We start from the raw sequence: 12,637 nt of genomic DNA on the forward strand, positions 1-12,637 counted from the left end.
TCCAGCTTGTGTCATCTCTATGTACTGTATGTCAGTGCTCCCATTGCATGATCATGGGCTGTTTTTGTGTCACTTGTCAGCTAATTGAATTGTGGGGGCATATATAGGTGTCCTTGAATGAACTAAGGCTAATTAGACATAAATAATATCTATACATACTATTTTATTCTACATATATTACATTTTGTTTCATTATCATAGGAATATGTTGGGTAGGTAGAATGCAGAATAAAATTGATCATTTCCTAAAGATCCTGCGTGCGGAAGCCCTTATCCTCAGGTCATGCTCCCATAGGCCTTGTGGTCATGTTCTGTAGTGACAGACAGCAATGGGAAAGGTACAAATAGTGTCTGTGACTTTGCTTCAGGAATAGCATCTGTTTTACAAAAGTAACAAAACAAGAAGTACATATAGCAGCAATGTACATATTTCTAGACTGGAACGCAAAGGAAAGCACTTTATACATTTCATGGCTATAGTGTTGACTGTAAAGCTGGGTACACACTAGCCACATCGGAACGACAAATCATGCTTACCGTGCAGTGTGTATGAATGATATGCGCGCTCCCGCGGTCACATGCCACGTCAGGTTCGATGTACTGCACATGACACCTGGTGATATCGCATGTAGCGCCGTGCAGTGTAACGAAGGACGGAACGAGTGATCATTACGTCGTTACTTACATCATTGTGATGTGTACCCAGGATCTGATATGTCGGCCCGTCAGGCCGACATATTAGCTTGGTGCACATCGCTCAGTGTGTACCCAGCATATAAGGTACATGTATCTTTATTTACAACATACTATATATTAGCAAGTTCCATAAACAGCTGAAGATCATGTATTGTTGAAAGGGCAACAGTATATAGAATAAAAATGTTAAGAGCAGCATTGACCACCATTGGGTAGTTTAGGTTGGGGTTCAGGGCTAGTTACACACTGGTAATAAATATCTTGCTGTAACAAACCTCTTATTTTAATAGTAGTAAAATCATGTAAACCGTTTGGTCTCCATGCCATCTGTGGTCAGGAATTGCCGCAAATTTGGAAACCTCTCCTGGATGCTGCCAGTAGCAGTAGTTTCCCTGTGTGGTGTTACGGTGTTTTGCATAGGAGTCTTCCAATGAAGCGTCTGTAAAACTTTATTTTGTGTTTATTTTCCAGCAGACCTATGTTTCATCAGCACAGCATATGGCTCCTCCCAGCCCCAGCAACAGCAGCGGTGGTGGAGAAGGAGGAGGTGGTGGAGGTGGGGAACAGCTGAGCAAAACCAATCTGTATATCAGAGGACTTCACCCCAGCACCACGGACCAAGACCTGGTGAAGCTCTGCCAGCCGTAAGCAGCATTCTTTTCTCTATTGGGAGTGGAAATAGAAAGTTACTGTATTTAGCTACATGCTCTCTGTGGGCATGCTAGCAGTGCCCACAGAGAGACTACATGCAGCTGAGGTTATAGGTGGAACTGGGAGATGTATCAAGCCTTCTAAAAAGTGGAGAAGTGGAGAAGTTACCCAAAGTAACAAATCAGCTTTTACTTTTTACAGAACGAACGTAAAAAAATGATACCACAAAACTGATTGGTTGCTATGGGCAACTTCTCCACTATTTAGTAGAAGTCTTGATACATCTCTCCCCATAATCTGACTAATACCACTGCAATTCCAGGTGTTTGGATACAGACAACAGGCTAACCAACTGAGATCCCCAGTGTCTTTAGCACAAACTGGCTCTGCACTTAATAGTTAAATATTACATGTTTAGCAGCCATGCTCTAAAACATGACAGAGCTTACCTCTGCCAGGTACGGAGGCTATCTGTGTAAGGAGGCGGGTGATATCTTTATGCTGATGGATGCACTGTCTCACAGTATCGCCTCTATAGTGATATATGTGCACCAGTAGTCAACTATATATGGAACTCTGCGGCATAAGTAGAGATCTCTTGTTCTGTGTGTTGGGGTCACTGGAAACATATACATAAGTATCATATTACATTAATGTTATGTCATCTATGAACATCCCTACATGTTCATTTTCAGGCTAGCCTTACTCTCAGCTAAGCCACTCCCACTATTTACACTGACACATTTTAATACCTTTACTCACAGGCATTAAAAATAAAACATAGCAGTGCTGCTTGGTACATATAACTCGCAATGTAAAACACAGAGCAATGAAGAGTACCTATAACTGGCAATATGTGACCGTCCCATCCAAACCTTCTCTCAACATAAAATCCACTCTGGTGAGCAGGTTGGGTGACAGTTTCCTTAATGGTGCCGGCCCGAATGTGATCGTTATGAGAAGCCCTGTAGCTAAGGGTGGTGTATTGTAGCATGTATGTCTGGGCTTATCTCCGTAATAAGTTCTATCAATAAAATAGTTCAAAGAAAGACAAACCTGTAATAACAGGGCATTTTAAACAAGCATTTTAAACTATAACAAACAAATATGACCACAAGATAAAGAGGAGTTTGGGGGCACAAGTGAAGGCTCAGAGGGCCACATACAGCTTTAAGGCCACATAGGCCACACGACAAGTTTTATACTTCTTGTTTCCCAGTTTTGTGCTAGAGTAAATGTAAAAACAGCTTATTTGTAATATTGAGTGGAGAGCTGATCAATATTGGCTTCTTAGCATTCACATGGAATCGGAAGCAGGAGGACAATTATCAGGGTTAGTTAGGACACATCCCTGGTGCAATATAGAAAGTGACGTCTTATACAACACCCGTTTTTAGTTATCGGCATCTCTTTGAATTCTGTTTTTACCCCGTTGGACATTTATAGCAGAACACTAGCATGTGCTTCTCCTGCTAATCCATTATAATGCCCCCACTCAGGCTGTTTATTTCAGCGATAGCCCATGCTGTAAATAATGTTCCCAGAAGTGTCTGCTAATGCAGTGAATCTGTGTATTTGCATATTGTCACCAGGGAGTGTCTTAAAAATGTCCCTCCTGATTACTCCTTCTGACTGTTTCAGTGGAGCTTGCCAGATCGGCAAAACATTCCACGTCGCTTGTAACATTTAGTACATATAATATAATATGTGGAAATAATTGCTCATAAGAAAAAAACAAAAACAGAAACTGTAGGTGATGGCCACTGTGAGGCACTGACATATAACTTGCAAATGGTACATTAAGAAGCCAGTATACAAAAGCCAGGATGTGGCTGGGCGGCCATTTGCCTGATGCCCACTACAGATCAGAGCTAAATTAAGGCTTTGGGGGACCCGGGGCACTTAAGGCTGCGGGGTCCTAAAGAGCAACATTTGGGAATAACACCTCTGAAACTGCATTTTTTTGTACCACCACTGTTTTTAATAAATACAGTTGTGTCCTTTTATACTGTGGCTCAAGTGACGCCAAATTCACATAATTAAAACAATTGGAAGTGACAAAAGTGCATTGCTAGTGTACACTGGCCACTGGGCTTTGCATCATTTGTCCTTCTGTGTTGTGCGATTGAGTTAGAATCTGTGTAAAGAGAGCTCTGATGCATGCAGCCGCTGCTTTTCTGCATGCCAAGTTCCCTTGTGCTTCAACTGCGACTTTGTATGTGTGTTATACCAGTTCCTGTAGCAGTCTAGCAACTCTAGTACGTTTGTGAGCTGTTTTTCGCTGTGTTTGCGCTGTAACTTAGACACAATATTGAAATAAAAATACAGTACGCTACTCCTCTCGGATTATCTCAGTTGTGCCGGGCGTCTCACTCTCAGTGTATGAGGACACATCTAAAGCATCGCTTTGCATAGTGAAACATTGCAGGAGTCACCCAGTGAAGGCGAAACTCTGCAATAGTCTTCACAGTCGGGGGCTTTGATAAATAGGCAGAAGTCTTATATCCTGCGAAATGTCCTGATTTAACAGGATTTATGACTTTTTGCCTATGATAAATAGATCCCTAAGTTACTTAGGGCTCCAATTAACAACATTACCTATTGCTGGCTGTACATTAGATTTAGCATTACACTGATACTAACAAGGTCGTTAGAACTACTAAGGTAGTTAACATGACTCACCTGTCCAGCGAGGTCAAATGGCGTCCACCTCCTTGGCTGTATCCTGGAACTCACTCAGAGGCGGTCGTTAGATGCAAGCGGTCGCTCTGAATGAGGGCGGCCGCTTGCATCTTGTAGTGCCGCCTCTTGGTCGATCGCTAAGCTGTGGGTTACCACCCACAGCTCTAGCGACTGACCAGGGTGATGGTCACGATGGTCAAGACCATCGGGGCTTGCGACAAGACCCTAAGGTCTGAATGACCCCCCCTGTGCTGAGTTGACAGAAGTCTATCGCTACTGGTGACGGGCTACTGACTAATGCGCATGTGTGATGGCCAAATGCACATTGCGATTCATCTCGACAGGAACACAGCAAAGCCTAAAAGGTTACACTGAAGTCAGAAAGGCATTTGCTGGGTCCCCATTGCCATAGCGTAAGTGGTACCGTCACAAACAGCTGTCGGCTAAGCGATGCTCATTAACCCTTTAACGAATGCTAAAGGGGTTATGTCTCGTTCTTAAATGGAGCCTTTAAAGTTGCACTACAAGCTACTTAGTAAATTTGATTTACTTTCATCTTCCCATAGCCTGTGATATTAAGCCAGGACATCCGTATTGTTCGTCACTTTAAAACGGTGGCACATTTAAATGTCCGCAGTGTCAAACTGTCCAGGTTTTCGTTCGGAGCCCTGAGAAGAAACTGATCTTTTCCTTGGACCCCAGCTGGGGTAAAAATAAGTTTCAGGGTGGGAAATAAGCGTTCCTCCAGCTGCTGTTGAACTACACATCCCAGCATGCCCTGCAAGTTTCAGTATAGCCAAATAGCAAAACTGGCAGCGCATGCTGGGATGTGTAGTTCTACAGCAGCTGGAGGGCCACTAATTGCCCACCCCTGGTAGATAATAGTTCAGCTCGAAAAAAGTGTCATATAAAAGCCAATCAATGTCATGTTTCTTTAGTTTATTTCATTGATAATACTGAGCAGTGAGAGAAGGTCTGTCAACCCTTAAATAGTTGTTTATATTTAGACACTGAATTCTAACAATTGATCAACAGCTCACCCATGAAGTATTTTGGTGGGAGTATCATACACTATGTAGACAAAAATGATTGGACACCCCTGCGTAAGTAAAATTCATACCATTGCACACAAGTTCCAAATGGCCACTAATGTGGCGGTTTCGACAAGAACACTTCGTAGGGAGGCCCATGCACTTGCCGTTCTATGGAAACAACTAATTTTTAAGGTGACAATGCCACCTGTCAAGTTTCCAGGGCGATGCTGGACTGCTATACAGAAAATTCTGTAACCTGGATGGACTGGTCAGCTCTGAGTTCAGATCTTAACCCCATTGAAAATCTCTGGGATGAATTCGAGCAACAGGTGCGTTCCAGGCCGACTGGACTTTCTTCAGTGTCACAGTTGGTCACTGTACATAAGGCGGAATGGCAAAACATACCGCCTGCTGTTGTCTAGGAACTTGTGGACAGTTTGCCAAGAAGGATGTCTGCAGTGGTGGACCTGCAAAGTACTGACCTCAATAAAAGCTCATTGATCTATTTGCTGTCAGTGTCCAATCACTTTTGTCTACATAGTGTAGATTTGGATTACTCTGCGGTCTCAGGAGCTCATTCAGATTTGCTCGCAAGATGCGGACGCTCGCTGGCAGAAAGGGGCCGGATATTTAAATTCCATGCTTACACTGCGTGGCGTAAGGACGCCCTCTATGTCTTAGCGAGCTACGGCACTGAGCGCTCGCTAGTGTATGAAGACGCCCCCTTTCCCCTCGCAATACACGTCATCTCCTGCGATCAGTGGTGGCTGAAATATATGCAGGTGACGTGTACAATGATGCTAATTTGCTAATTATGCACGCCCTCTAAACTGCGTTTTGCCGGCCTGACACGCCTGCGTCAGCAACAGCACCTTCCCCTGTTACCACCCACAAACGGCACTGTCACTCAAAGTAGCGGGCAGTCTGTGTACTACGAGCACACGATTCCCCATCGCTGAGACTGGCTTGTGCACGCGCACTGTGAATTAGACGCATGCGCACTGAGCAACAATCGCCCGGCAGCGAGCGTTCGCGCCTTAGCGAATGGCTCTGAATCAGGTCCTCAGTACCAAAGCAGCTCACAGTCATTTATGATGAACGAATCTGGAATTGTCCCACAAAAGTTTACCATGGAACGTTGTGATATCTAAGTGAACTGAAGTATAATAATATGGGTTATTTAGCATAACAATGATCCTAAACACTACAATAAAACTACAACACAATGCCTGGTGCAAAAGAAGTTCTATATTTTAGACTGACTGCAGGCGCGCATGGAGGGGGAGGTTTCTGAGTACCCAGGAACCCCCCCTGCTCGCCGATCAGTGGCGGTTTCAGTAAGTGTAGTGCGGTCTGCACTACACTGTAACAGGGGACTACTACTGGGGGCACTGCATAGGGGGACCACAACTGCGGCACTGTATAAGGGGCACTACTGGGGACACTGCATAAGGGGGACCACTACTGAGGGTACTGCATAAGGGCACCACTACTGGGGGCACTGTATAAGGGGGACCACTACTGAGGGTACTGCATAAGGGCACCACTACTGGGGGCACTGTATAAGGGGCACTACTGGAGCAAGGGGGTCTTTAATAAATCATGCTGGCTGTATTTATTTGCCTTCTGCAGTCATGTATTTTAGTGATAGAGGTGTGTGTGTCTGTGTCAGTCAGTGTGTGTGCACCCTGTCATAGGCTGAGTGGTATATTTTACTATAGTGGTCCTAAATCCTGTGTAAGCTCTATCTATCTATCTATCTATCTATCTATCTATCTATCTATCTATCTCTCTATCTATCTCTCTATCTGTGTCTAGATGTTTTTTCATTGGTTCAGTAACCAAGAATTTGGAAACCCCCCTTTCAAAATCTTGCGTTTGCCACTGGACTGAGCTTTGAACCATCTTACAATGTGCAGCATTGCCTGAAGTGAGCAGTGTTTGCTTCACAGATCAGATATATCAATTGAGTTTGAAGGGTTCAAAACAACACTGAGCTAATTAATGTTCAGGACTGAACAACATGTATCAAAACCATTTGGTTTAAACTTAAAGTGGTTTCCTACAGATTGACAACTTTCAGTTATTTTCTGTTGAATGCCCTCTTGCAACTTTAACTAAACAGATTACTTATGTCTCTGGCTTCCCTCTATCTTTTATGCTAGAGTTGTTTATTTTCGTTGCCCTCGAATACAGTACAAGGCTGCTTTCTGGATACCATTGTTCCCAATTCAGAGAGCCAACAAAAAAAAAAAAACTGTTGTAAACCAGGGCAGTGAAAATACAAAGTCTGCCTCATTATATAAATGCAAGGCTGTAAAGCACAGAATTTAGCCAAAGTATGCAGAAATATATGCCCTATCCAATCATTCAAAGTCTTCTGACCCATGGTTCTATTTATTTAATCAGATTCTCTTATTCTATTACTAGGACAAATTTCTTCTGCAATAGTCATCATTCTAAAGGGTTCACAAACTTTCACAACTACAGTATGTATATTTGCAATTTGTAACAAAATGATTTTCATAATTAGTCTGTTGGGAAGTGATGATGCATTTGAAGCTAAGAATGATCCAATAATTCTATATTTCGTATGATCCATGTAACCTTGATTTGCGTAATTACTACCTGCATTACTCAAAATAATTCCTTCAAATTAGTATATTTTTATATTAGTATATTTTATACATTATTATTTTTTATAACCTTAAGAAGTAGGATGTGTACAGGATGCCAGCGCTCAGGATCCTGGCGGTCAGAATCTCGACGCTGGCATCCCGACAGGGATAGAATATCGACACTTGTCGGTCAGTATTCTAGCCCTCACCCTCTCCCTACCCTAGCCCTAATCCTCCCTCCCTGTTGCCTGACCCTAACCTTCCCCCCTTGTGCCTAAACCTAACCTCCCCCTCCCCGCACCTTAAACCTAACTCTCCCCCCTTAGTGCCTAATCTTCCCCCTAGAGCCTAACCCTCCCCCATAACTCCGCTACCTACCTTCGGGATTCCGGTGGTCGGGAAGCCGGTGCTCTGACAAGTGTAGGGATTTCGGCTCCGGCATTCTGAGCCCAGAATCCCCGTGGTCGGGATATTGACCGCATCCCAAGTGTCAAAAGAAATCATTAGCAGGGATAGGAGAGAGCAAAAATTTCAGGTTTGTTTTTATGCCTACCTGGCACTTTAACTGAGACTTAATCTGGGTACACAATACGCGATCGATTGCACGATATATCGTTCCAATGAGGATCGGAACAATATATCGTACGGATTGCATAGTGTGTACGCCTGGTCACACGTGCTGTGCAGCACAGCAGATGGGACGACGCAATGAACGACGCTATGCTGCTAAATACAGCATGGAACTACACATCGGGCTGTCATCCACTACATCATGCAGTGTGTACGGACGGCGCTATGTTTCGTGCCGTCACTGGGTACACACATCGTGTAGTGTGTACCCAGCTATAACGTACAAAGCCATGCTGCATAGTAAGAGAATTTCTAATTAGAATGTGAAAATACAGTAAAATAAAAAATGCACATTTGAAATGGAAATTAGATAGTGGAATAGTTTTCAAATGTATCACCTTTAGTAACATAGGATTACTCGTTTATGAAACTTTCTGTCATCTGCTCTCTTTATAAAAGTAGTACATTCCGTACACCTTCACTACACTAAGATCTTCTGTAGTATATCCATACACACACACATTTATATATATACTGTACATACTATACAGATAATTATACATTTAGAGGCTCACATGGAGGAGGAGCCAAGAAGAGGAGACAGAGGGGGAGGTAGCTGTATTGTAACCTCATTTCACCCCAGCCAAGGAATGCAGTGCACATCCCCTGAGCCCCAAGGAGATCTGTACATGTCGCCCACAGACTGAGGGAATGTTGTTTGGATGAAGTAAAATGTTTGTAGGGGGAGAAGCGGCCAGATGGGAGAGTATTTGATGCCAGCGCTCAGCTAAAAGTGTAGGAAACTTTGCCGTTCACAAAGTTTGGACAATTCTCACTTCCTGTGCATTATAATATTCTTACCCTGGATAAAAACACCGTTAGTGGTTTGTCATCAATTTCTGGATTCCAAAAATAATAGGACGTGAGAAAAATCTACAATTACAAATAAATAATAACAAATATATTCTGCTGTTATCTGAATCACAAGGAAAACAAATAAGTGCTCTACAAGGTACTGTAGTAGTTAATTTACAACTCAGTACTTAGAGATCAAGTTGCTTCATATGTTTTTAAATAAGGTTTGTATACTAGTATACAGTATAAATGTAATAATACAGCTTAGACGAGTAACAGTTTTTTAAATTTTATTGAATATTATTTTTAAAAATCATGCTTGGCGTGTACCTGTAAAGATATAACTTTTTTAAACAAACATCCCCAGCGAAATGTATGTTTTGTTTTTTTTACTAGCCAAATTTTTATGGGTATGTTGTTATTATTATTGGTATTATTTTTATTTCTTTGAGGTGTACGTTGTAGACGTACTAATTCTAATCATTTGGATCTGCTGGTTGGCATTTGTAGAAGCACCAATGTTTTGAGGCTTGGCTTGGAACAGAAAGCTCTTTTTCCCATTTGGGATATTTGCTATATATAGATGGAATTCAGACACCTGTGTTTAACATGGAAGTAAATCTAAAACTCCACATAAGAATCATCTGTTTGTATGTGGGAAAGTCAGAAATGTTTTTACAATTTCAGCCTTTGCTGACTTCAGGCTGTAACATGTAAAAATGCAAAGGAGTTTGTAACGTTTCTGCCGGCAGACTGTACTTTTTTCATTGATTCAAGTCAATAACTTGTGATGTGGGAAATAAATATGTGCTCCAATATCCAAAGAGCATCTTCTGAATGATTGTTTAAACAAACCTAGCTGCTCTGACATTTCAGGGAATCCGAGATAGCATTCTTATCATTGCCATGTTTATACCTACTTTACATTCAACAAAACGGTTTCAGTGTTTACTTCGGGAGCCATGCACAACACTAAGGGGCCTATTTATTAAGGTCCCAGGTCTTGCCCTCTTAATAAACATATTATTGCTGCTATTCGCAGTAATAGATTAACGGGCAAATTATCATTAAAGTCATTCTATAAGAGGCTGTCCCGGTAATCACATTTCACCATTAACGCAGCGGTGAAGGTGGGGTTTGTACTGGGCAGGTGTTGCCAGCAGCCTGCTTTTGTAGTACACATGCCAGGCAATATCTCCCTCTAGTGATACTGTAGTCATTATCATGCAGTGGGCCCAAGCTTTTTACGACAAATGGGGACTGTGGTATTTTGTGTATCTTTTATGGTGATACAGGTGGGGTGTGACATACCCCAGCAAGATTTGAACTCCTATAACTGTTTAAAAAATGTGCGCAAGTTGCCATTTCATGTAGCTGGAGTTGTGACGTTGCCAGTTTGCGTAGTGACAGCGGTTTAGTGCTGCGTGTAAAGTGCTTATGGGCATCTCGTACCCCACCTAGTTCGGCATAATATATATATTTTTTTATTACTTTTCTGATACATTTTTTGTTATTTTTACTGTTTTATGCTTGATCTTAGGAACATAGACTTTGAAATGCATTCCCGACTTCAGGGTGAAGACATATATGCAGAACTTTTTAAAAAAAGTTGTTACTAGAAGACTATTAAGTTTAGTTCAGAAAAAATATTTTTTATTTTGTTTTCTTGTTTTAAAAGATGAAAGAGTTTTTTTTCCTTTTTTATTGTTTTGTTTAATTTTTGTACCTTAAGGGACAAGAATCAATGTTATGACAGTCGGAATTGCCGTGGTACTAAATTAGTATACTTATGGTGAAGTATAGCATGGGGTATGAGATACAACACATGGTTCGCCATGTTGATGTTTAGGGGGTTGATAAAGTTGATAACAGCATTCCAATACTCCTGTCCTACTCTCAGCTGTAATTTGCAATATGGCAAAGTAAGGACATATGTACATCACAGGAGATGTGTTTGTCCAGAAGAGCACACAGTCTGCAGATGGTCATCCGTTACACTATAGTATGTTCAGCCTCATTGCTGTAGAGAGTTTCATTTGGAATAGAATCTGCCCAGCGAAGTTATTTCCTGTATGTTGTCATTAAATGGTTGGGAGGAGGTGGGGGATGGGAGTTGTAGGAAGGGGAAGACTAACGTTAATCCTTTCATATTTGTGTATTAAAAATAAATGAGCCGATCGGTTGCCCAGATTAATGGACCTGATGCCCTAGAAAGGGTTAAGCAGCTTGGGGAAGACAAAAAAAAAGACGTTATCTGTGGCATTAGGGTGTGGAGCGCGGGAGGCAGCAATAGGAAGAGGGAGATGGCTGGGAACGAGGTTATTCTTAGCTGTATGGATGACTGTCTCATAAGAGGAAGGAAAAGGCAAATAGAAGGCAACACTTCCTGATTTCATATCAAGTTAATCATAGGGTTAGACAGGAGCGTTCTTACTGTATATCTATGCTTAAAAGTCATTTGTTTACATCTCATTGTCACATTTACCCAGATACAGTAGTTCAGGGACTCTCATGTAACCAACAGGTTATGTCTTCTCTTAATAAAGTAATGTCCTATATGCCAGCTATGGAGTCCTGTTTTCAAATGAATTAATTTGAGTGAAAGTTGTAAGAAACAATTTATTTGAAACTGACAATGAGCTATAATAATCTGTTTGAAACAAATCACTTAACATTTCAGCCCTATATTACCATTGTCTATCTTTGAATGAAATACCCTTAAAAACACTTTCCTTAAAAATATGTTTCCATAACATTCCCTAAGTCTCCGTTTGGGCCGACAGCTCACTAGTGGCCCATAATGTGAGGAATATTACATTTACAAATATAAAAATCACATACTGGGCCTGATTCAGAGATTTTCGCAAAGCCGATATTTATGCAGATCGAGCGATTGTTTGCCATTGTGCATGCGCAAAAGCCGCACTGCGCATGAGCAGTGACTGTATTGCGATTACGTCTGTACAGAGGGCCTGATTCAGAGCTGAACGCTCTGACCAGAGCGCTCGCTCTGAATCAGGGCCGTCCCAGCTAAACTTGGACCGGCCTCCTGGCCGCTCGCATAGCTGTGGGTGACCACCCACAGCTTATGCGAGCGGCCAAAAAGATGGTCGCGATGGTCAAAGACCAGGAGTGATTTTGGCTCTATCAGAGCCAAAATCACTCCCACTGACATCATTACTGATGTCAGTGGGGCCGGACTCAGACGGTAGGCGTTCCCATGGGAATGCCTCCGTCTGGCAGTAACGCCCCCGGCACGCCCACCAAAGGGGGCGTGCTGTCAATCAACATCGACAGCACGCCCCCTTTGATGCGAGACCCGGAGCGACGCTATCTGGGTCTCTCGCATGCGCACGACGGAGCTCCCTCCGTCGTGTGCATGCGCAGTGGGGCAACATCGACCCATTTGCGAGCGTCCTTTGCTCGCGAACGGGTCTGAATGACCCCCAGAGGAACCACTGCCAAAGTGAGTGACAGGAAGTCAGTGTGTGGCTAGAAACACGCAGGCGTCTCTGACTGTAACATGGGCGT

The 12,637-nt window shown here is 42.6% G+C and overlaps 1 protein-coding gene across 4 annotated transcripts in view; it reads left to right on the forward strand.

The window, feature by feature from the left end:
• Window positions 1–12,637, forward strand: part of RBMS2 (RNA binding motif single stranded interacting protein 2) — a 108,184-nt gene that overhangs the window by 59,255 nt on the left and 36,292 nt on the right. For 3 of the 4 annotated variants that reach the window (XM_088473157.1, XM_088473160.1, XM_088473158.1), the window contains exon 2: window positions 1,168–1,340. In XM_088473157.1, the coding sequence (XP_088329283.1) occupies window positions 1,168–1,340 (173 nt within the window). The remainder of the gene's footprint in view (window positions 1–1,167; window positions 1,341–12,637) is intronic. The other variant, XM_088473159.1, reaches the window with a different exon arrangement.

This window comes from Taudactylus pleione, unplaced genomic scaffold (assembly GCF_031769625.1).
Source record: "Taudactylus pleione unplaced genomic scaffold, aTauple2 ptg000130l, whole genome shotgun sequence".
NCBI lineage: Eukaryota > Metazoa > Chordata > Amphibia > Anura > Myobatrachidae > Taudactylus > Taudactylus pleione.